General features: G+C 46.2%; 1 protein-coding gene across 1 annotated transcript in view; it reads right to left on the bottom strand.

The window, feature by feature from the left end:
- Positions 1-26312, bottom strand: part of LOC139057624 (probable serine/threonine-protein kinase fhkB) — a 143957-nt gene that overhangs the window by 87279 nt on the left and 30366 nt on the right. The window contains exons 5-6 of the mRNA XM_070536176.1: positions 24842-24856; positions 12209-12366 (exon numbers count right to left, since the gene is read on the bottom strand). Coding sequence (XP_070392277.1) covers positions 12209-12366; positions 24842-24856 — 173 coding nt within the window. The remainder of the gene's footprint in view (positions 1-12208; positions 12367-24841; positions 24857-26312) is intronic.

Here is a 26312-nt window from a genome sequence, read left to right as displayed (position 1 = left end):
GTTCGGACGGACACACTTGCAATAGTAGTAACGTTGTCCAGGCGTCCAAACTTTGGTCCAATCATTCTCATTTCAGAGCCCAGCTCTTTGGCGTCTGTTCCTGGGTTTCGCGTCGTTGTCGGCATTGTCGTCGGCCTCGTAACCAGCTCCGCCCCCCTTTCATCCCCCCCAGCGCTAGCAGCGACCGACTGATACCGCTGGATGCCGCTGACGCCGCTAGAGAGTCAAGATAACGTGACTGCATAGAACACCGTCGCCGCCATGCAGAAAGAGGAGGAAAGGGTCCCCCCCCCGTTCTTGTGTGGCGTATAGGGTGCTCTTCAGTTGCCAACGCGCCGGTTTTTTCACGTAGGCCCCGGCACGTCGACGAATACGTGACCACCTTCCCACGGCTAGACCTGGTTCTTAGCGCTGCGGAAGCGAGGGTATCATGTTGTTTGTGTCGGCATCGGCGGCGTTGTCCCTGAAACCAACTCCGCAGCTGGGGTTGACTCACTATCGGCGTCAGCGGCATCAGTCAGTCGCTGCTATCTCTTCCCTCCTCCCTTTATCGTGTTGTCCGCTTGCTGCGCGCGCTTCTGCCCCCATCGTTTGCCGCTGGGTGTACACGCCGCCCCCCTCCCCCCTCTTCCTGCGAGTCTCCGGTTGTCAAAGCGCCGGCTCGAACTTAATTCCTTTCTTCGCTCCTCCTCCAATGCAACCCCTGTGCGGTGGCAATCAGAGAGCCAGATCGGTGGCGGCGGATCTGTATATGTGCACCGCCCGAGCCGAAATTGCCGCTGCCGTTCACCCTGTGCGGTGGCAATCAGAGAGCCAGATCGGTGGCGGCGGATCTGTATATGTGCACCGCCCGAGGAATACGTGTGAAAAATAAAAAAAAAAAATTCTGTGATAGCGCATACATGTGTTGCTCGATTTCTTTGCCTCAATCTATCGAAAAGGTGAAACAGCTTATTTGCTGCGCTCAAATTTCGCATTAGGAAGTAACGTAATCGTCGGTATTTTTTTTTAGCGCTTCAAAGGCCAGGCAGTGTTTCCTTAGATCAGACGGAGTACTAAGATCTTCCTTCGTTATAAGAAAATAATAAACTTCTTCAGCGATTCCTTTAAGCAGATGTCCTACTTTGTTTTCATCTGTCATGGTAGCGCTGACGATTCCGCATAATCTCAGAACAGCCTGTGCGTACTTTGTACACGTTTCGCCAGGTAATTGAGCTCGTCGGGAAAGCGTCTGCTCAGCCTCCTTTTTCTTAGAGAGATCGGGTCCCCGAAGCACTTGGTGAGTTTTTCTACGAAATTGCCCCAGCTTGTCAGAACGCTCTCGTAGTTTTCAAACCAGAGGAGCGCGGTTCCGGCGACAAAAAAAAAAAAAACACGTTATCGAGCTGCATCGTAGTGCTCCAGTGGTTGTGGCGAATCACTCTGTTGTAGTGTTTAAGCCAGTCGTCGACGTCTTCGTTCGCCTTCCCTGAAAAGGTGGGTGTCTCTCGCAGCAGTGTCCAGTAGCCAGCCTGACCTGTGTGATTGCTGTCTGGTCCGCCACAGGTGGGGTCCTCACTGCCTTGTACGTAATCGGCCATGTCCGCTGCTTGTGGTCGTAAACCGGCCTAGCGCCTACTCCGTCGGACAGTTCGTAGAGCTGGGTCGTTCAAGATCACCCAAGATTTACCCCGCACCTCCACCAAAAATGTTACGAATGATGCTTATATACAGGGTGAAACGAGGTCCGAGATAGAAGGTACAGGCTGGGCCCAGCCGGCGCAGAGTACCCCCGAGATCACACGCGCACACCCTGCTTCTTCGTTCTCTGCCTCAGTCGCGAAGTGCTGCGACAATATATATATATATATATATATATATATATATATATATATATATATATATATATATATAAATGAGAAGAAAGGGGGTTAACCGAGGGGCTCGATAATTATTAGTCATATAATGAGAAGCCAACAAACACTGACACCAAGTACAACATAGGGGAAATTGCATGTGCTTAATAAATGAAATAAAGTAATGATAAATTAATGGAAATTAAAGTGGATGAAAAAACAACTTGCCGCAGGTGGGAACCGAACCCACAACCTTCGCATGTCGCGTGCGATGCTCTACCAATTGAGCTACCGCGGCGGCGTTTCCCCATCCACTTTCTTGGGTATTTATGTGTTCTAGTAGAACCCTGGGAGTGTTAGCCAGCGCCCCCACTCACAGACCTTGGCGGTGGACGTGGAACGTCTTTTTTGCCGCAGGCGTCACGAGAACGTGATCTTTTCGGGTGAAGGCAACTGGTCAATAAACCCACATATGCTACCTGAAGGCATCAATGTTGCCGGATTCGAGACCCTCGTTAGTTAATAAACGAGAAGAAAGGGGGTTAACCGAGGGGCTCGATAATTATTAGTCATATAATGAGAAGCCAACAAACACTGACACCAAGTACAACATAGGGGAAATTGCATGTGCTTAATAAATGAAATAAAGTAATGATAAATTAATGGAAATTAAAGTGGATGAAAAAAACAACTTGCCGCAGGTGGGAACCGAACCCACAACCTTCGCATGTCGCGTGCGATGCTCTACCAATTGAGCTACCGCGGCGGCGTTTCCCCATCCACTTTCTTGGGTATTTATGTGTACTAGTAGAACCCTGGGAGTGTTAGCCAGCGCCCCCACTCACAGACCTTCGCGGTGGACGTGGAACGTCTTTTTTGCCGCAGGCGTCACGAGAACGTGATCTTTTCGGGTGAAGGCAACTGGTCAATAAACCCACATATGCTACCTGAAGGCATCAATGTTGCCGGATTCGAGACCCTCGTTAGTTAATAAACGAGAAGAAAGGGGGTTAACCGAGGGGCTCGATAATTATTAGTCATATAATGAGAAGCCAACAAACACTGACACCAAGTACAACATAGGGGAAATTGCATGTGCTTAATAAATGAAATAAAGTAATGATAAATTAATGGAAATTAAAGTGGATGAAAAAACAACTTGCCGCAGGTGGGAACCGAACCCACAACCTTCGCATGTCGCGTGCGATGCTCTACCAATTGAGCTACCGCGGCGGCGTTTCCCCATCCACTTTCTTGGGTATTTATGTGTACTAGTAGAACCCTGGGAGTGTTAGCCAGCGCCCCCACTGGGTCTAACGAGGGTCTCGAATCCGGCAACATTGATGCCTTCAGGTAGCATATGTGGGTTTATTGACCAGTTGCCTTCACCCGAAAAGATCACGTTCTCGTGACGCCTGCGGCAAAAAAGACGTTCCACGTCCACCGCCAAGGTCTGTCAGTGGGGGCGCTGGCTAACACTCCCAGGGTTCTACTAGTACACATAAATACCCAAGAAAGTGGATGGGGAAACGCCGCCGCGGTAGCTCAATTGGTAGAGCATCGCACGCGACATGCGAAGGTTGTGGGTTCGGTTCCCACCTGCGGCAAGTTGTTTTTTTCATCCACTTTAATTTCCATTAATTTATCATTACTTTATTTCATTTATTAAGCACATGCAATTTCCCCTATGTTGTACTTGGTGTCAGTGTTTGTTGGCTTCTCATTATATATATATATATATATATATATATATATATATATATATATATATATATATATATATATATATATATATATACATGTATATATATAATGCAAGGGGGGGGGGCGTTCGCCTAGCCGCACTCGTTTTAAGTAAGTTGTAGGGGTAGGCTTAAACAGGTCGGCTCTATATCGACGCGGGGTAGCAAGCACTTCTCTTCATCGCCTTCTATTTCACCAGCGCCATGTCCAAAGCCCAGTGCCTTCAGTACAATCACTCCCCACTGGAAGAGTAGCCCTCCTGGCGACCTAAGGACAGGAAAACACAGGAGGTTGATGGCGCTGCTTGAGCCGGCAGACGGACGATTTCCTGGCCGCGACGACGCCGGTCGGAAGGCGCTTCCATTTGTTTGATGAGGTAGTTGACCGCGGAGTTTGTTTCTATACCCGATAAGGACCGTGCTATTTGGAGAGCAGCTTAGAGGAAAGGCCTGGAGGAGTAGACAGCACCCACAGCCAGGCCAGCGAGCCAGGAGCAAATCACGTAGCCTTAGTGGATGAATCGTGGTGGTGCTTTTGGCGTCACTGGTCCTGGGATGTGAACGAACGAGCGAGCTGGCGACATTCTTCGGCGTAAGCACCCGCTCTAGAAACAGTCGTCCACCCCGAAACATCTGGCCGGTAAGGTAGAATAATGTCCATAGTGCATGAAGGTTCGTGTCCGTAAATGAGTAAGAAAGGGCAGAACCCAGTGGTGCTTTGCGTGGCGGTATTGTAAGCATAGGTGACGAAAGGCAAAATTCGATCCCAATTTGAGTGGTCAGATGAAACATACATGGCCAACATATCGCCAAGGGTGCGGTTGAAACGTTCTGTCATCCCATTAGTTTGAAGATAATATACCGTGGTAGTACGGTGAATGATGCGACACTCCTCTGGCAGTGTTGAAATGACGTCTGACAGGAAAACGCGACCGCGGCCGCTCAGTAATTCTCGAGGTGCTCCATGGCGTAAAATCAGGTTTTGAAGGATAAAACTGGAGACGTCTATTCGCTGCGGCAGATGCTAGGGCTGAAGTTTCAGCCTACTGCGTGAAGTGGTCGATAGCAACAATAACCCAGCGGTTGCCACTTGAGGTGTTCGGAAGCGGACCGTATAGGTCAATGCCGACGCGGTCGAACGCACGCGAGGGGCATGGTAAAGGTTGCAAGGGGCCGGTGGCATGTTGAGGTGGCGTCTTGCTTCATTCGCATATGGGACATGACCGGACATACCGGCGAACGAAACGGTACATACCGCGCCAGTAGTACCGAAGCTGGAAGCGAGAGAGTATGTATTTAATAGACCAGCGTGGCCACATTGTGGGTCGTCGTGGAACGTGGGGCAGATGTCGGAGCGGAGGTGTCGGGGTATAACGAGCAACCACTTGTGGCCGCTCGAATTGTAGTTGCGGCGGTACTGTAGGTTATCCCGAATGATGAAGTGCGCGGCTTGACGACGGAGGGTTCGAGAGATCGGCGCTGGCGACTGGCTAGACAGGAACTCAATAAGCGAAGAGATCAATGGGCCGTCGCGCTGCTCTGATGGCATGTCGGAAATGTTGAGGGGGAATGCTCCGTAGGTGGAAATATACGAGGGGACAGGACCAGAGGCAAAAGGTAACCGGGATAGAGTGTCTGCGTCTGAATGCTTTCGGCCTGAGCGACAAACAACGCGGATGTCGTACTCTTGCAGGCGCGATACCCAATGGGCGAGCCAACCAGTTGAATCATTTAGCGAAGATAACCAGCATAGGGCATGATGCTCGGTCACGATGTCAAATAGACGCCCGTACACATAAGGACGAAATTTTTCGATAGCCCAAATGATGGCCAGACATTCCTTCTCAGTAACCGAACAGTACGCCTCGGCTTTGGTGAGGGTGCGGCTAGCATATGCGACGACGTACTCATCGAAGCCATCCTTGCGCTGTGCAAGAACCGCGCCGAGCCCGACACCACAAGCGTCCGTATAGATCTCAGTTGGAGCAGAGGGATCGAACTGTTGCAGTGCTCGAGGAGAGGTGAGAACGCGTCGCAGTTCGTCGTCGTCGGAATACGTCGTCACACGCCGGGGACCAGGCTGAGAGGTCAGAACTGCCGGTGAGAAGCCGCGTCAAGGGGCGATGATAGAGGCAAAGTTACGAATGAATAGTCGTAAATATTACCACAGGCCAATGAAGCTGTGGAGCTCTTTAATGGTGGTTGGTTTAGGAAACTCGGATACGGCGCTAAGTTTCGTGGGGTCCGGGAGGATACCGTCTTTCGAAACTACATGGCCGAGAATAGTAAGCGTGCGAGCGCCGAAGTGGCATTTCTTTCCATTCCATTCCATTCCTTTATTTCAGCATTCAACTTTAGATGTACAAATGCTAGGACAGGAGCAAAAAGCCGCTATATTAAGCGGCTTGACAAAGGCCCCTGCCCCTAATGTATTTGGCAGCAGACAGTTTGGGAACACTTTTCACGCAACAATACACGGGTACATAAAATATATCTTCAGAAACATGTCTAAGGGAATGATAACATGCGTTTTTGAAAACACACTATAACCAACATTTCTTTTTTAGCCAGCAATACATGTCTTCTCCTAACAGAAAAATACAGATTTATGTAACGTGGTGAAACAACACATTTTTCCAATTACATAACAATATATAAAAGCACTTTCACATACAAGACAAATACAAAAATAATTCTATACTTAGGTTACAACCAACAAAAGGAAATGCAAATACAACATACTCTAATCACATGCAGTCGCACGGCTAATGAAATATTTCTTCAAAATTTTACGTGAAACAGTCCTAAGATCCATGTTTTCTTTTTCAAGACTGTTCAGTAATACCGATATGCGGTACGGTAGTCTGTCCTTACCATGATTAGTTCGTGAAAAAGGCACGGCCCAAGTTTCTCGCTCCCGAATGTCGTAGTTGAGTTGATGAGGTTTGCTTAGATTGCAAAGATCAGTAAATCAAATTTAATTGCAGCCCTGCAGTGGAGAGGCACGCAAGCATTTGTTCGAGGCGGCTGAGGTGCGATCCAAAGTCGGTGGAAAAAACACAATGTCATCTAAATAACCGAGGCCCGTTTTCCACTTCAGCCCACGACGAATGGTGTCCATTATTCGCTCGAAAGCGGCAGGTGCGTTGCAGAGGCAGAACGGCATGACGGTAAGTTCATATAGCCCATCAGTAGTTACAAAGGCTGTCTTTTGGCGACCGGTATCTGCCATTAGCACTTGCCAGTATCCGGAGCGTAGATCCAGCAAGGAAAAGAATTTAGCTCCCTGCAGATTGTCCAAGGCATCGTCGAAGTGCGGCAGATAATAAACATCTTTGCTCGTTATTCGGCTAAGGCGGCGATCGTCGACGCAGAACGAAATGAAGTCACCTTTTTTTTAGCGAACACAACCGGAGATGCCGTGGGACTGTTAGAGGGCTGCATGATGCCACGTTCTAGCATGTCGTCAACGTGCTGGTCATTGATACGGCGTTCAGCCGCCGACAGACGATACGGACGCTGGTGCACTGGTGTTTCTTGACCGGTGTTGATACAGTGAACGACTGCGGACGCTCGGCCCAAGGATGGGTGCCGAATGTCAAATGAGGCACGAAAACGATGGAGGAGCTTGATGATTTCTGTGTGCTGCGCAAGTGCGAGTTCTCCGTCGACGGCTCGAGCGAATACCTCGACAGTGGCATCGGTCGCGGCGGGAGGAGTGACGGCCCAAATCGGAAGTGATGCCGTATCACCAAACATGGGGCTCCATAACGTAAAACTATTCCAATATGTTTTTATTCCAATCTTCCGACGTCAAATTTGCGTAACCGCTAACGTAAGGATCGGGCGGTGACCCGCAGGGTTGCCTGAACAGACCAATCAAACGCTATCCTTGATCATAGGAGGTCGCCGTTGGTTTGCTTGAAAAATGAATAACGTTTCCTACACTGAGCGACTTGTCTTATCTAGTTGGCTGAATATAAGCGAGGTGCACCCTTACATGGAGAGGGATTTGATAGGGGCTGAGCCAGTTCACTGAAAATCGATAACCGGATGAAGAGGGTGGTGCCAGCGTCCGCGATTGGCCTGCTTTCATTTACTTAGCTTGAGGTCATCATCATCATCATCATCATCAGCCTAGTTACGCCCACTGCAGGGCAAAGGCCTCTCCCATACTTCTCCAACTACCCCGGTAATGTACTAATTGTGGCCATGTTGTCCCTGCAAACGTCTTAATGTCATCCGCCCACCTAACTTTCTGCCGCCCCCTCCTACGCTTCCCTTCCCTTGGAATCCAGTCCGTAACCCTTAATGACCATCGGTTATCTCCCCTTCTCATTACATATCCGGCCCATGTCCATTTCTTTTTCTTTATTTCAGCTAAGATGTCATTTAGCCGCGTTTGTTGCCTCAGCCAATCTGCTCTTTTCTTATCCCTTAACGTTACACCGATCATTCTTCTTTCCACAGCTCGTTGCGTCGTCCTCAATTTCAGCAGAACCCTTTTCGGAAGCCTCCAGGTTTCTGCCCCATATGTGAGTACTGGTAACACACAGCTGTTATACACTTTCCTTTTGAGGGATAGTGGCAACCTGCTGTTCATGATTTGAGAATGCCTGCCAAACGAACCCCAGCCCATTCTTAATCTTCTGGTTATTTCAGTCTCATGATCCGGATCCGTGGTCACCACCTGCCCTAAGTAGATGTATTCCCTTACCACTTCCAGTGCCTCGCTACCTATCGTAAACTGCTGTTCTCTTCCGAGACTGTTAAACATTACTTTAGTTTTCTGCAGATTAATTTTCAGACCCACCCTTCTGCTTTGCCTCTCCAGGTCAGTGAGCATGCATTGCAATTGGTCTCCTGAGTTACTAAGCAAGGCAATATCATCGGCGAATCGCAAGTTGCTAAGGTATTCTCCATCAACTTTTATCCCCCATTCTTCCCACTCCAGGTCTCTGAATACCTCCTGTAAACATGCGGTGAATAGCATTGGAGAGATCGTATCTCCCTGTCTGACGCCTTTCTTTATTGAGATTTCGTTGCTTTCTTTGTGGAGGACTACGGTGGCTGTTGAGCCGCTATATAGATATCTTCCAGTATTTTTACATATGGCTCATCTACACCCTGATTCCGTAATGCCTCCATGACTGCTGAGGTTTCGACTGAATCAAACGCTTTCTCGTAATCGTAAGCTTGATGTGGCTGGTCTAAAATCGCAGCGGCATGCAACGGAAGCTTGAAAATGGCGGTAAAACGGATCCTCTGCAAAGAAGAGTTGGAAAAACGAGGTCGTAAACGTGCCGAAAGTGCTCGAAAACGTTACATGGCCACGCAAAAAGTTTCATAATACGCAAATAAACCCATGCTTTCCAGCAAGTGCGAGTAGCCAGTGCCGAAGTGATCGGCAGCAGCCATCTGTTATTCCTTTCGGAACGGGGCAGCCTGAGGCTATTCAGAAGAAAGTCCAGTTTTGTTCGGCATAATAATGCATCTTTAACGAACACACTTCACTATGACGCGGTGAGTGTTCGCGTTTTTGTGGCGTATCGTGACAGGCAGGTGAACTGGGTGCAACCCGAAAACTTTTGACGAATAGCCGAGGGCTAATCGCGAAATGGTCTCGCATCAGAAATAACTTTTTTTTGCTCGGTCAAATCATGCATAATCAGCGTGTATCCGTCATATCAGGTGAGGAGCTATTGCGGTTTTCGTGACATCGCGTGACAGACAGGGGAACTGGGACTGGTCCAAAAAAGGTTCTTGACCGATCGCAGAGGTTGATTGCAGAAATGGAATAGAAAAATTTGGAATAGTTTTACGTTATAGCACCAATGGTGGCCGGGGAACGCAATCGCAAGCTTCAGAGGTACCCAGGCACTCGCCGCGGAGTAGGGATGATGGGCAGGTGGATGGATTTTACACGTAAAGGCCAGCAGAACAACCGCATAAAGTGACGACAGCAAACGGAAGCAGATAGTTCTGGCGGCGCGCACAAGTGGCCCACGGCGTCAACAGAACATATGAGTTTGAAGCAGAGTTACATGACACAGGAACCAGAGTGGCGGAGAAAGGTGCGATATCGATGTCAGAGGGAGCAAAAGCTTTAGGAGAATAATGGTCGTCAGGCTCAAAGCACGGCACTGATAACGTCAGTTCGGCACGAGCCCAGTCGATATCAGCTTGACTGACAGATAGGAAATTCCATCCAAGAATAACGTCGCGGGAGGAGCGAGGTAGGACGACAAATTGGATAACATGCATAACGCTTTGAATGACCACCAAGGCTGTGCACGACGCTGAAGGTTGAATGCGATGCGAGGTTGCCGTGCGCAGAGAGGGAGAGGTGAGGGGGATATTCACTTTGTTCAAATTGTGGCAGAGTTTCTAACTAGTTATAGAAACGGTGGCTCCGGCGTCGATAAGTGCGTGTACGGTGACGCCGTCTACGGAAAGTTAATTTCGTTCGGTGGTGCAGAGTGTGGCCTTGAAATGTTCGACGTAAACGCAGTTCTTGCCTCTGTAACTGCGACTATTATTCTTCCTCTCGGGCTGGGCTGGGTCCGCAAATCATCGGAGAAATGGATCCGTGACGTGGGGAAGGCGACCGGCGTGAATCGAAGGGGAGGCGACTGTAAGACGAGTAGGGAGGGAGGTTACATGGGTCCTGACGCGGAAGTCGAGCAAGCCTGTAGCTTGAGGCGCCCCCGCTGTCAGGTAAACTGGAGCTGGGATGGCGGCTGAATCGTGCTACGGGGCCCGCAAAATGGCAGGAATAGTATATCTACCGGTTATCAGATGTATGCCACAGGTTGACGACAGGAGCTCCAGCGGCAGAGTAAGGGACGATAATGGAACGCGAAGGCGGTGGCACATCGAAGGTGCCGGTGGCCCGGTAGGCATCAGCACCCGGAGGAGCTGGGCCGGGCGACAGCGTCAGCGTAAGTTAGCGGTCCAGCTGCTGGCTGCGGAAGAGGGTCAGATGGCAGCGCCGCGGCAACTTGCGTCTAAATGACGTGCCGAAGCGATGGAGCCAAAGTTGTCGACGACTCGGGTGCGATATTCGCCAGAAAGTGTAGGCGTACAACTTCCTGACAGATGAACTGCTTTATCTCCGGCATTGAAACAGAGATGTCGGCTGCGCCGCGGTCGAAATCCAACGGTGTAGATCCGCGGTGTCCCTCTGAGCAGCGCGTGTTGATGCACGCTGCTTGCGAAGCTCGTCGTACTCCTGACAAAGCTGAATGACCGCGGCAATAAATCGTCCGGGGACTCTTGTCGACGAGAATCTGGAAGGCATGGTCATCAATGCCTTTCATGACGTGCTTGATCTTCTCAAGCTTCGTCCATAGATAAGTTGACGCGCTTGCAGAACGAGAGCACGTCTTCAGTATAACTGGTGAAGGTCTCGTCCTGGCGTTGAGCTCGACCACGCAAGCGCTGCTCAGCGCGAAGCCGTCTACCGGCGGGATGACCGAAGACTTCAGCCAAAGTTGTCGTGAAAGCCGATCAGGTGGTATAATCAGCTTCATGATTGCAGAACCATAGGTTTGCCACGTCAGTTAAGTAAAAGATTACGTTTGTGAGCTTGGCATGGTTGTCTCACTTATTATGGGCGCTTACATCGTCATATTCGGCAAGCCAGTCTTCCACGTCGTGGTCGTCTGTGCCGCCGGATCGCGCGGCCGGATGACACCAGAGCAGACGATGGCCGGGAGAACGGAAGCAGCAGCCTGGGACGCTCCCGGTTCATCCATTGCAAAAGGTGGTGGTAGCGTCCGAATGCGGTGTTCCAGGATGTCGAAGAGAAACCCAGCAGCTTCATTAAATACAACGGGGGTGTTCGCCTAGAAGCACTAGGTCTAAGTTGTAGCGGTAGGCATAAACAGGTCGGCGCTAAATGTAAACCTACTGTCAAGCCCAGGTTCTAATCCATTACTATGACAACAGGATTTCTGGGCGCTGACTGAGCTATTTCTAGTAACCCGACGAATGCAGTGTGGCGTCGCAGATGTCAAAATGCGGAACGAATTAGAACGCTCGCCGTGAACACTAGCGTGACGTCAAGGTAATCGGAGTATGTAAGCAGGAGAGGTATTGGCGCTAAAAGCAGCTGCGTTATCAATGCGGCGGACACGTATAGTTTATACACCCGAAGATCAGCATGTATACTAGCAGCATTTACAGTAATGTAAATGGCACCGGCGCGAAACGACCATCGAACAAGAACGTTCCCGCGATTGTGATCGAAAACGACAATCGCGATCCCGGGAACTTCCAAACGAGCAACGACGCCAGATTCTCAATGCAAGAAATGACAACCATACCACTCTGTGAAGATGGAATGGCAGAGGAAGAACTTTGCTTTTCTTTTATATCTTTGACTGCCATCCGCTTTAGCTGCCGTTTTATCTGCACAAAGTGGAATGATTGTCTTTTTTTCCATGACTTCCTTTTTTCGGAACTCAATATACGGTACAACAATACCCCTTGAAGTCCATAACACCTCTGATTTTCCATGCAAATATTTTGTTTGGGCAGTCAACTTTAGCATTACTTCGAGCTTTATGCGACAACCGCCTCTGACCTGCTTACTGCAGCTGCAACGTCCCAGCCATTTGGGCGTCTCACCGTTCTTCGCGATCCTCTTCCCGTGCGCCAGGCACAACAACGCGGGTAGCGGCGATGGTGTCTGTTGTACGGCTGCCGTACGGCTGGAAAACCGTCGTTGACGACCCCGTTCCCGTTGCGGCAGTCCCGGTAAAGCTGCTTGTAAAGGTTGACGCAGCCTGCCGTAGAATATTTTCATCAAGTGAGTAGAATTTGGGTACTGATCCTTCATTATCAGAAAAAAACATCAACACTCTAGCCAGAAAAATTCTAGTTAGGTAAGTGCAAATAATTTTGTAGTATTCATGAAGATATTGTATTCTATTTCGAAGCTTCTGTCAGCGAGCCATATGATATAAAATTACTTTCGCGAACCTTGTCTTTTGAGTTGTAAACTCATGGAATCGGTATTTCTTCCAAAACAGGTAAAATAGCTTAAACTCATCATACACCTTGCCATTTGGCACTCACCACCGGATCGCGTGTCTTTTGGGCTTGTATATGAGAGCTTGTAAGATATTTTAGCCGCAGAACAGAAGCGGTGTTGCCGAAAGCAACAAGATTTGTACACGTTAGAGAAAGAAGTAACCGATTACCATTATAATTACCGCGTTAAAATATAAATAATTATAGTTACAGATCAGTGCCCCGCAGAAGTGGTCATGCAATTACTCAACTTAGTCACTACTTTTACGTTACTTTCCTTCCAACGTTTATTGACGTTGTGCAGATACAGGAAACAAAAGCTAGCCTTCCTTGTTCATTTCATGCTTTCCCGCCGTAAAGTGCTGTATATATTCGCTATCAGAAGCTGTTCAAAATTTTGTATCGTAATATTCTCTCTTCTCTTTTTGAAGACATGGAGACACTGAAAGCAAATTCGATGTGCACGCTCGGGGCAAAGCCGGTACACTTTGTACCCCAGTACATCTTGTACACAAGGCTACAGTTATCGATTACCGCGATGATCGCCTAAGGTTGCCTTCAGAAATTCAGTGCTTCAATGTCGGTGGGGCTGCGAGAAGGTGCTAAGGTTAGAGCGGATGAAATGCTCCAAACATTGCCCACAGGAAATTTCCTGACATCACAGTCCGTGGACTCCATCCCCATCGAACCTTTGCAGCGCTGGTTCAACTCGTTAGTCACCATCCGTTGGAGCGTCAGCAAATTCACATGTCGTTCGGCACGCACAAGTATGAAGCCAACCCACTCAAAGTTTCCTTTCTTCGGGCAACCCAAGGACGCTAAATACGTTCCCAGCGACACAGCCACTCAGCAACGACACAGGTTTCTGGAGATCTATGTTAACTAAGTTTGGGAGGGCATCTATAATGTAGGCTTTCTATAAATGCACCGACAGCAATGCCTTTTGTCTAGTATGGCATCTGGTATTATTGCGGTAGACCTCAGAGTTAGCAGTTGTGTTTTAGCTGTAGGAAGCAACTTTCGGAAAGATGATCGCAAAGCTTGAATGTTGTTCACCCGAAGCAAATATATGAGGAAGCAATATTACTCTGTTTATACAATTATCCGGCTGATTTCAGCAAAGAAATGCCTATTCGACTGTTAACCGTAACTGCGCTAGCTCATGTAAAAAAAGCTGAGGCAGCAACATGTTTCACAAATGTCCCTAAATACAGAATGATGACGATGATTACTACAATTTTGTCCGTAGCTAGAATATTTTAGCCTATGCTTCATTTGTAACGCTCTATGGTATGTCGGTGATCAATATATCTACGCGGTCTCTCAATACAATATACCTATAGCTTTCAGTTCTGAAGAAGGCTTCGGTGTAGTAAACTTCACGTAAACGTTAGCAAAATTTGCAAAACGACGATGTGAAAAACTTACGGCTTCACTCCCAGTAGAACGTTTCTATTTACACAACAGGGGAACTCTTGTACAAGCCTCATGTACTAAAGGCGGATGATAAAGGTTGCATGGCATACATCCTGACACCAGATTTCCTAGTTAATGAGTGAAGATGTTTGTCTTTGGTCTAATTTATCTGCAGTAACTTAACCGTTTGCGGGTTTATGTCTTGTTTGTTCGCTATATTGAAATTAGTTGTTAGCGATGATATTGGAAACTTTTTTTAGTTCCACAGTAACGTATTGCTGAAGCAGCCGCGTTTAAAAAACTGGACATATAGAAAATGGCTCATTAGCACTCTTCATTAGAAAAAAAAAATTGCGGGGGCTATTTATATTCTTTGGTGGCGAGTTCAATCTATAGGTGGCACCAAGTTCGATATGTGAATGTGGATATCAATGTACAAACTGGAACATACACAACGGTGCTTCCTTGGAAGCTAATTGTGCCGATTTTGAACTAATAAAACACTTTGATTGCTGTTAACTGACAATATCTCGCGTTCTGATGCTGCATTTTTTACGAAAGGCATGTAATTCTCTTACTATATATGATAGAAACGCAAACTGTTTTGGTTCCGGCATTTCGTTCGCTCTTTGTGTGCGTGCTCGACTTGCGTTCGGCGTTTTTTTATAAAACTCCAATGCGGAACTCAAGGTTCTGCTATTCTTTCTCTGGTTATAAAAACAATATTCTTAATGTACAAGCCAGCTACAGTAGTAAATTATTGTGAACTACACTACCCCGCTTGTACTCCGTCAAAAAATTCGGATTTACGTGCAAGAACTATGATACCATTATGAGGAATGCCATAGTGGCGGATTTCGGAATAATTTTGAAAGCCTGGAGCTAGCCTGGAGCCCATGTCTATCAAATGCATGATTCATGAGTGTTTTTGCATTTCGTCCCAATAGAGATGTCGAGACGACGGCCGCAACTTGGTGCCTTGAAATCGGACTTAGCAGGGCACCATGATAGCAGTTAGGTTAGTAGGGTGGGTACCGCTTGTACTCTTATATATAACTAACCTTTTATCAATTCTCTAGCAAATAAAACATGAGTACTAAGTTGTGCTGCACGAAGTGCGCCACTTTGAGTGACATATTGCTAGCAGGATTGCCATTTGGCTTCGCATGCATTTCTTTTTAACGTCGTAGCAGCTGAAGCGGAAAGCACTGCTTGCATGAATGCGTGCATAAAAGTTATGCGAAAAAAAATTCAGTTTTTCTAGCGTCCCATCAAATTGCGTTGGTTTCCTTACATACGCGTTTATCGGCCGCTAACCTCCGTCTAACTAACAACGCTACGCCAAAGCGCCAATTATAAAAAAGATGCTCTTCATTGTTATAACATCCTTCGTCGAGCGTCTGCAACGTCATACATGATCGTCTTGTAATATTTTAAAATTCCACTTATATTTTGCTGAAAAAGCTCAAAGCACCAAAGCGGGAAAATTTTCCTGATTCAAAAAATGATTTCTGAATAGTAGGACCATCAACAAAATAAATGTACCCGTCAAGAACAGTTAAGGAAGGACGCGTAACAACGAAGCGACGCTGCTGCAATCGTGCGCTCAAGAACACGTGTATCCTGTGACATCATGTCAAGGCTGAGGAATCTTTTTCCTACCGCTGCATGTTGTTTGCGTCAACTCGGTCGTCTTTCCTGGTAGCCCTAAGAGGGTGGAATGACCAACCTATGGCGACAAGCGGTCGCCAAAACGCTGTAAGCGACTCTCGCAGCGACCACTTCATTTGAATAAAATGACGCCAAATGTTTTTCGAACATAAGGTCTTTATTGTTCAACTCAGTCGAGATTAGTGTATCTGCGGTTTAGCTATTTATGAAGTATAAAAATGTTGGTCACAACAAGACAAGAGGTCAGTATCAGTCACTGAGACTGCAAAATTATCAGTACGGGCGCAATTATTGCCATTACAGTGAGAAATTAGGCACTGTGCACAATAAATTGCACTATCTCTGTGTTTCGGCCCCCTAACTTCATGGCCAAAAAAAGAACAAATCACAATACAATCATGAATGAAAAATGCCGCGTCCGGGAAACGAATTGTCTTACAAGGGAGCGATGGAAATATTGAAAATATTGAGATGTATTGCAGCAAGCTCGCAACATTGCATTATTTTTAATGCCACCAATATCACTACATATAAGCACATAAACGACGTACGTCGGCCTTTCCTTATATGCTTGAAGCACAATCCAACAATAAAATTAAAAGGATTGTTGTGGTCTGATGGCACGACGTTGACGAATTGCGCACTCGACACTTGCAGTTACTGATACTTTTTGTGAGCAAGCCGTAGAGTTCAAGGCAAAATGCTTCTCTACGTCGTCAAAAAAATAGACCAGAGACCCTATTATGTAAAACTTTGTCAATATGTTTTTATTCTAATCTCCTGACGTCAAATTCACTGCCACGAATCTACGAATTGAAGCTAACGCCTTTTTCGTATGTTAAGGATATGGGAGGAAGCCCCTCTCTCGTACTACCACCGCGTTCGTATGTACTGCTTTATTTTTCCCACTTCTTTAGTGTTCGCATGCTTATGTGAATTTAAGACTACACTGCTGAGTAGTTCAGGCATGAAGCACTGTGCAAAACATGGGAGCTACCGTGCAAACCTTGAGTTCCAGAAGCTGAGCTCAAGCACATAATGTCAACAGGAGAGCTGAACACCGGAGAACCGCAAAACAAAATCCAAATACGTGTGCACATAACGAAACCACATGTGATTCAGCCGCGGGTTGTCTGACGAAAACAGGACGGTTTTGCGATTGATCGCGATTATCTCCTATCGCGGTGCCCTAATATGAAAATGTGCGTTAACTGCGTGCACTAAAATACTGTAATAACCTTTGGTGAGATTTGATTCAATGACTGGCTGTAAGAGACGCTGCAGCTGTACGCATCTGCTGCCGTGTTGGAGCCTCTGTGGTTCTGCAGTGTTAAAGAGAGGGCAATTTTCTAGAACCATACCTTTGAAGTGTGTCTTGTTTTCTTTTATGCAGTCTTTAAAAAAGCTTCAGTCATGCTATTCAGAAAGTGTTCGCTATCTTATTCGAAAAAACTCAACAAAAGTGGGAACTGCAGTAGTAGTTATATTGTTTGGTATGCTACCCATAAAGCAGTTTTCTACTGCCATGCCGTAGGTGTAATGACGAATTGTTCACTGCAACATTTCAGCTGATATTTGATATTTCACCTGATATTGTGAATTTTAACTATCACCACATGATGTTCACCGGGAAAAAGACCTTCCCACGTTTTTAACATCTCTCACGATTTCTTGCCTCCGTGAGAAATCTTTTTATTTGCTAGAAAATTGGCAACCCACATGATCCGTAAAAAGAGCCTGTGAATAATAACATCGCCCGTTTCTAAATATGAGTTTTAAAGTGTGACCGCTTACAGCGTTTGCAGCTCTCGAAAAATTTGTATTCGGTTATTGCACAATAAAAGGCATTCTATCGATTGTAAAGCCAACATAATAAAGAATTGTAACGTGCCAAAACTGCACAATGAACGACTCTGTAGTGAAAGCGTATTAAACAATTTCCCCGTCCAGCCGCACAACATGCGAGCATTGTGATATATGCCCCAGAAACACGTATAGCTTAAACCGGCATTGCACAATAGTGCAAATGAAAATTTTTTGCAACTCGATCTCTTCAGTTACGCAGATGCTGACGTGTACAATAAATTTCGCATTCGCAGCAAAGTCCCGCTGGGAAGAGCGAGAACTGGTTTAACAAGTATACGGCGCACCTCCCGGCCCGTTCATATTGCGCAAGGGATCTGCGGAGTTAATTCTTTACGTCAAAAATTACTTGCGCTCTTTAGAGGTACACTGTGAGCAGTGCTCAATCAATCGTCAGAACCATACGAATGACCAGCACTGTGCATACTTACTGTTTGCTCTGACCACGGGAATAGAAGGCAATAATATGATTTGAATAACTTTGCGCCAAAACATCTGGACTCGTGCTCCGTTATGGAGAGTAAAAACAAGCTTTTGGAATTTAGTGTGCCAAACAGCACATTAAAATGTAGAATTCGCAGATAAAAGAGTATTTTATTTTGTAAACTTCATTAGGCCCTTGTTAATTGTGTAAAACAGCGCAGGTAGCTACAGTGAGTTGAATAGAGAGAACGTATAGGGCCATTAAGCTTGATTGAAAATGTTGTCGCTTGTTTACGGCTTCAATCGACCCGCGCCGCTAGTGCACTTTGTTGGCCGGTCATTTGATCTACGTCATTTCCTTTGTGTGATAGAAACTTGCACATTTGTAACAAAATGTCCCTGAGAATGCATTATGTGCAGCGGTTGTCGATGCCTTTATTGGTTTTAAAAACTGACTTTAGTCATTTTCAAAGATGGTAATATTGCGTGAAGTCAGAAATGAGATATGACGCAGAATTTGCTAATTCGTTTAGTTGTGCAAGAGCTTTTAGTGCACTAATGACGAAAAGTTTGCCGAGCCTAAATGGTTGATTTGGTCTTAAAAGTTAACATCACCATTTCTCATCTGCACAGTTTAGGCATAGAGGCGGAGCGAATCACAAATGCGATAAAAAATGTATTTAGAAAATGAGTTATTGAAAACGCACGTCACCCGTCACCTCTCTAAGGCTGACAGAGCGCAAAGTCTCGTTAGGTCACCCTGTGCCACTTTCCGGAAATGCGAAGCAAATTTACCTGACGGCATCTTACATTGTCAAGTCAGCTATCTTATGACGCAGCCAGCGACGCCAGCAGCAGGCATCAATACATTTTTCTTCGGAAATTGTACCGAAGTATATGATTCCTTTCTGCTTTCTATGTTGTGTTGTACAGCGTAAGTGCATTTGTTATCTTCATCTATATATCATCATCGTCGTCCTATATTTATATAGACTGCCGGGCGAAGGCATCTTCGAGCCATCACCAACTTCCCCTGTTCTGCGATAGCTGATTCCAAGTTATGCCTCCGAATTTCCTTTTTTCAACACACCACCTGATTCTCTGCGTCCTCGATTGCACTGCCTCTCCCTCAAGACCCATTCTGTAACTCTGGAATACCACCGCCTATTTTCTCCGTACATTGCAGTGCTTGCGCAGCTTGTCTTTTTCGCTTTGTCAAATAGAATATTTGATCTCTAATCCACAGCGCAGCCTTCTTGTCACCGTTACATCTAACATTTTTTGTTCCATCCTTTGTTGCGCAGTCCTTCACTTTTTAACAACCTTCTTTGCTCATCTCCAAGTGTCTGCCCCAATTTTTTTATGTCTAATAACATATGGAGCTGAAACTTTCATTTCATTTGTCATTATGAGCCACGTGAACTGGAATTGTGACCGCAGCATGGGACGTGAGCGATGATCGATGTCCCATTTCCAAAGTACAGGTATGTTTCTTTTCGGTTTTTGTTCTTTTCAGTAGTGCAGGTAATGTCGATTCAGAACGCTAATCCTTTATGGTGACTTAGTATTTAGCATTAATGTACGTGTGTCTGTTAGCAGAAAGGGAGCAAACGAGAGGCAAGGAAAGCTGCTTTGGCACTGCATGTTTCACTATATATATTGATCGAGTGGAGGTTCTTTCAGGTCACGCAAGTCTGCCTAGTTTATAAAAGCGCGTCCTTCATTTTTCTTTGAATTCGATTTCACGGTTGCTGTGTTGCCGAAAGCAAAGTGCTTCGGCCACTCGGTATGTGTTAATTCTTTGTTAAGTCCCCAGAATGTGTATCAGGCACTCGTGCAGAAGTTTTTTTGAAGAGTTACGTGCATTTCCCTGTGTTTCAACTTATCTGTGCATCCACTACTCACCAACATTCTGCCCTCGAAAACACTATACACACAATTTGTCACTGTGACACAGATAGCTGAGAGAAACAGGTGCCAAGGCCATGTGCATTTCACCGACTACTGCTATAACCTCGTTGAATCAAGCAAGCTTAGTGTCATTAAGGTTTTGAAACTGCGTTGGATCTGCAGACCTCTTTTTAATACTACATGTCTTGAGCTCGCGCCCATGACTAAAGGGATGGCCATGACGGCCTAAAATCTCTCAAATAGCACAATCAAGTTTCTCAAACTGGCTTCGGGCAATTTAGTAAGAAAAATAAGCAAGTAATGAAACTTTGAGATCCTGCTTGCATGCAGTTAAGTGCGCTGAAGGCGTCTAATGTTAAGTGGGTAAGAACGTGAGGCAAGCATATTTGAAATGAAATACATTAATGTGCAAACACCTGCGTGGGGTAAAATTTCTTTGATTCTACAAAAGCTCTAAACGTTCTTATCATAAAATCACGGATATACTGAGCTGCACTCTATGCACGTGAATACCAGAGTTATTGCAATGAACCAGCAAAAAAGCTGAGGTCTAAGAACAAGTAGTGCGCGAGCTGCTTCTTTCTTAATAGCATTCCGGCTTCATTTTCCAAAATACAACCATTAGTGGTTTCAACCTAATCGGGTCCTGAAGCTGGCGAGCAATGTTAGTGCGGAAATAAATCTCCATGTTGCAGGAAAACAAGGTAGACGATAAACCACGGACATCAACCAGAAATTAAGGTGAAGTTATAAAGTTTCTAATGATCTTATGCTTTTTATTTCTGACATTGTGAGATGTTCAAATAGGTCTGTGCTTCAGAATTTCGTTGCAATACACTCAGCAAGAGAGAAAATCTTTAATGCTGTTTGCGAAAGGAGAAAGCGTCGTGCAAACAGTTCCAGTTGTCTTACCTGTATCGGTGGTTGCTGTGAGTCCCATGAAATAAATAGATAGAAAAAGAAACCTTTTTTTGACCTCCTTCAAAATGTCTTCAACAGCATTCATCATTGTTCAGTATTCCCGTCACGTTTGCTCTGAATTCGAGTGTTCACACGTGTTCTATAAAATGAATCAATGCTGATTGCATGTGCTGCGTTCGTCGAAGTCAATTATGCAGGTGAAACTGATCTTGCCTACCGATTTGATCTTCTAGTAGGGCATAGGCGGCGACGAGGCAAGGCCTCGAAGTCCTCTCATGGGAAACCTGAGCCCGGGTCGTTAAACTTTGCCGGATTTTAAATAAAGCTGTTTCCATTCATCCTAGGCAGGTTCGGGATCGTAGTTCGTTGCTAGAAGAAGCACAAACCTTTCAGAAGAGAAATAGGTCTGCAGGCCATGATTTCAGAATGTCGTCGTTCTAATGAAGATCAGCTGCTGAGGTCAATAATGCCACCAGCTAAATCAGCTTAGACAAGCCACGGCCGCAACGTCTACGAACTTCGACAAATACTAGATGGCCACACTGGGCTGCACAGCGGCCGCGGTTGCTCAGTGGCTACGGTGTTAGGCTGCTGAGCACGAGGTCGCGGAATCGAGTCCCGGCCATGGCGGCCGCATTTCCATGGGGGCGAAATGCGAAAACACCTGTGTACTTAGATTTAGGTGCATGTTAAAGAAACCCAGGTGGTCAAAATTTCCGCAGCCCTCCACGACGGCGTGCCTCATTGTCAGCAAGTGGTTTTGGCACGTAAAACCCAATAATTTAATTTAATTAACTGGGTTGCATCACTATCCAGCTGCCGCTGTTGCGAGTAGGCTAATGTGGTCGATTTCAAAGGGATAGAAGATGGACTGAGAAGTCGGATGTGCATGGGGAGACTAAGTTTGCATCTAGTCAGTCGTTTCTTGTCCTAGCGCAGCTGAGACCTCGCAGAGCACGAGCAGGCTAAGGGCTGTCCGCGTGCTTGACCGGTCCAATCATTAGATTGATGGCATGCCGCGTTCCCAACCTCGCACCATACATAGTAAAGTAGAAGGCCGCCCAACACGGCTGGATCGGCAAAGGCTGAGGCCTGAATCCGGCGCGAGGACGCCCAGTTAAGCATCCCCATTAACTCAGGAGTACCTCTACGCGACTAATAACAGTTTATTTGGATTTCTAGAATGAATTCTTTGTTGCATATCACAATTTGTTTTCTAAAAACGACAATGTTTCATTCGTCGCAAGCGTGAGGCAGTTGCGACTCACGTATTAGGTATATTCTAGAACTGAAGTTTTGTTTTCTGCTATCACATGTAATGGGAATAAAATAAGTTACCTAAAATGATAAGAAAAGTGAGGTCAGTGGCATCTCGTGCATTTTCGTTATGCTCCCCTATTGGGCGTCGCCGTTCGACGTAACAAGTCTGGTTCGCTACAACACAGCTTCTACCTAGCTCTGGCACAAGACGAAGGAGGCCAATATAGCCCGCGCACGTTCCTCAGTTAGGGTCTGGCTCGTATTTGGTCAGTCCGAGCCAATGCAGAGCGCTTATTGAACACTCCTTCCAAACCTATCCAGCAACTAAGTTTGTAATCCTTCCTGAGGCCGTTTCCTCGGCCACCGTGTCCTTCATCAAGTGTATTAACGATCACGCGTAATGCTTCCGGGCGCAATGTGCCGAAATAAGGAACTGATCTGATTATTTGACTTGGCGAATCTTCTTCCTAGGGAATACGAAACAAGGTATTTCTGTACATCATATTCATCAAATTATTCGATGTTGGCGTCGGAGAAATGATGATAACAGCCAATATTTGTCTTTGTTGCCCTGTGTTAGAGCCATCCTTTCGCGAAAGAAATGTCGCGATTTCGCCCCGATGGTGAAGCATCGATTGCGATAGCAAAATAGTAGATTACTATACGAAGTCAGTATAGTAGTTTTACCGGCCGTAAAGACATGTACAGGTTCGCTCCCTCAACAAATTTAAATGCACAGTGTCACGCGCGCACAGGTAAACATGAACACATATCGATCGGTGACCGCGGAAGCTCGCTGTCAAAACGCTGGAGTGAGCACTCGTGGCAACACGAGCGGACGAAATGACCTTCGTGCATTTATAGCTTGAACGCGAAGGAAAAGTCGAAAGCAAAAGCGCATACGAAGCTAGCGACGCTACTCACACTGTGCAAACATTGCAGATCGCTTAGTGATGAGGCCCGAGCGGGCGCGTCATCAGCAGCCGCCACCAGAGGAAAACGTCCTCCCCTCCCCGCCACTCCCGCTCCTCATCCATACCTCGCGCGCGACAGGAGATGGCACGCTTCCGCCCCGCCCCGCCTTGCTCGCTCGCACACCCGAGAATGGCCCGCGCTCACTGGCTCACCTTCACACACCTTCACTCGCACATAGAGCGTATCGCGCGCGGCGACGATTTTATCGCCCTTGGACTTTATGAGGAGCCTCACGGCGACGGCAGAAATGCGCCTGGAGTGTCCATATAATTGCTGTCGCAATGATATCACGCTGTCTTTCTTTCCGTGGTATGCAATACGCCAAGGATACTCGAAGGTGAGCGATCTGTTGTAGGAAATTGCAGTTTGTGGGTTTCCATGGACAACATCGAGCAAATCGCTTAATTATCTTCCGCAACCACGAAACACTCGAGCTCGTTAGAGTGGTAGGATGATCAGTCTGTGAGGCCTCCGGGTGGCCTAGAAAACGAAGCGTTATGGCCACTGACACTTCTGCATCAAGGATGCGGTCTCAGGGCCAATCTGGCTGTTCTCAATATGGACATCTGTAGACCATTCCTCATTGAAATTGCACACAGCAGGCCGTTATTCAGCGTCACTACTTAATATCCACGCACATTCCTTGCGCTGGCCCCAGGAATACACTGCGCCTTACCTGTGAAGCTCCGTTAGGGAAGCGGCCTTTGGTTCGAATTTATCTAGGAACTTCCGCTAGTAGGATGCGATGGCGAGAATGACATTAGCCTAATTAATTAGGTTAATTAGTAATTACACCGTCATCGCTAGAAAGGATGCAAGAACCTCAATCGTAACGAACGAATGGATGATCTGGCAATTTTATGCGGCGCTTCAGCGTCGGTGCGATTTTTTTTAAATTTGCAAATAAGCCCGAGTCCGCCTTTCTCAAGGGTGCCATATGTTTTCAAAAGTGGCATTCTTGAATGGGCAGCTTGGCGACCGCGTAAAAGGGACAAGACATCGAACTAACAGTTTGCTGGTGCGCTGAGAAAGTACTTGAGTGAAACGGTAAGCACGAGGAGTGTTCGTCGGCATACGGCTTAGGAGAGCCACAAGAAGCAGCCTTCTCGGAGAGGCCTCAAATAGTTACGCTGATTCCTTACTTTCAGTGGCGTCGTCAAGTCAATCATTATTAGGCTTAGTTATACGAAACCTTCTGTCAGAGTTTTGCTGTCGCACACGCAATAGGCATGAGAGGTCGTTTACTTTTCTTGTATTTATGGCTACAACTTTGAACCGTGTGAAAACCAAATAAGAAATTTCTAGCCGACTGGTACTTGATGTTTTCAAATGTGTAGCAAAATTTGGCTTTTGCAATTTTGCCATTGAACCCGTAAGTATGAAGTCGCGTTATAATTTGGCTATTATGCATTTAAGTATACCAAATGTAGCATAAAGCGGTAGACTTGTGCCCATAGACCACTGTTGGTGCCGGCCTCGTATTTCACAGCCTCTTTCTTTATTATCTGATTCAATGCTAGTATGGAAAATCTGCATATATTTTGTGAGACAGCTGCGTAGAAGTATAATTGGCAAAGCACACGGCACAGAGGGCTAAACATTCATGTAAATATATCCGCAGGCTTATAAAGGGTTTCATTGCACAAAGAGCATGAACGATATTCTTTTAAGAAACAAAAGCAAGACATAAAGCAAACACGATAATTAAACGAAAAGACTGAAACAAGAATGTATTTTAGATTTCGTTGTTTATTACCACATTCAAAAAATAGCCATAGGTATACTTACGAAACAATGCCGACGCTAAACGCATTTTTAAAAGAAAGAAAAAGAAAATTATGCATTCCACTGTCTTTAGCGCCAAACATGTTTTGTTGAGAGTAAGCTCAGTTAAATTAGTTTTCGCAACGTTCGTTATTAATCCAGCAATGTTGTGCGTACCCGCAGAACACTCAATAATTGCTGCAGTAGGCAATGAAGGCGAACTCAATGTCAGGTACAGTTCTATTGGAATAGTGATAAATAGTGTGGAAAATGGCCGCACAACCCTTTCAAGCACTTGTTACTGAGTTTCTATTTTTTTTTTTTTGCAGAAACTGCAAATTCAGTGCACAAGATATGCCACGCAGGCACATTGGCCATAATGTTCTCTGCATTTTCGAACTTGGTAACAAAACAGTTCTGCCAGGACAGCTCGGTTACTTTTTGTCCGTTCGCAAAATGCATTTAAAGTGCTGCGGAGCACTCTAATACTTAATATCTCGCAATGGCTGCGATCAGTCGAGACTTTAAATACTGTGCCTACCATTAAACGATATTCTGCCTCCTATTTTCACGAAAAATTTGGAGTACGCTTAAGCTTCGCCTTTAATAGTCGAACGCGATAGAATTCAAAGATCCCTTACTTATTCTCACGCATCCCTGCAACTGCAGCTTGTGTAATCGTAATATTTACCGGAAAACGCTAGCGGCGAGGGTTATGCACGAAGGCGAGCTTTCTGGAATAAACGTAGCCTCTTGTGCGGGCAGAGACGTGGTAAACGATGGATGGATGGATGGATGGATGTTATGAGCATCCCCTTTGGAACGGGACGGTGGTTTGCGCCACCAAGCTCTTGCTATTAAACTGCCTAATGTCCTACCTAGGTCAAACAATAAAAAACTACCACACCAAATTTTCTCGTCCCCTATCGCGAACTGTGCTTCTGTACATCTTCGTCTTTTGTCGTTTCCCTACTTTTCTTCCACAAACGATTTGACGGAGGCGAGTGCCATCTGGCGGTGTTGCAAGGAAGCCATGGCCGGTCTATGAATGGTAGAAGGGGTCCGTTGTTGAGTTTCCGCGTAACAGAATCATGTTTTACTGTGTATTCACACTACAATCCGACGCTATCATGTCTGTAGGCTGTATGTAAATCATACTTCATCATTTTTCTGACGTATCTTACATTGAGAAATCCGAATAGTGCAGTATCTTCATTGCGCTACACGGAGTGACTGTGTAATTCGCTGTGCAAGGCAATTATTTTTGCCGGAGCGATGGTCGACGCCGCACGCTGGACACCGGGTTTTCTCGCGACAGGCGGCCCTTAACGCTACCGCGTTGATATAAATCATGCCGCACCACACGTGCCCCGGGACACACATGACAATGGAGTGAAAACGAGGGTTAGTAATCATCTCCATGTCTAGTTAATTGAGAAAAGTAAAAATTTTAACACAAGATACACGTAACATGCCCCCCACTTTCACCAATGAT

This window comes from Dermacentor albipictus, chromosome 3 (genome assembly GCF_038994185.2).
Source record: "Dermacentor albipictus isolate Rhodes 1998 colony chromosome 3, USDA_Dalb.pri_finalv2, whole genome shotgun sequence".
NCBI classification, from domain to species: domain Eukaryota; kingdom Metazoa; phylum Arthropoda; class Arachnida; order Ixodida; family Ixodidae; genus Dermacentor; species Dermacentor albipictus.
The sequence above is the reverse complement of the archived record's forward strand: the minus strand, read 5'-3'. Positions and strand labels throughout refer to the sequence as shown.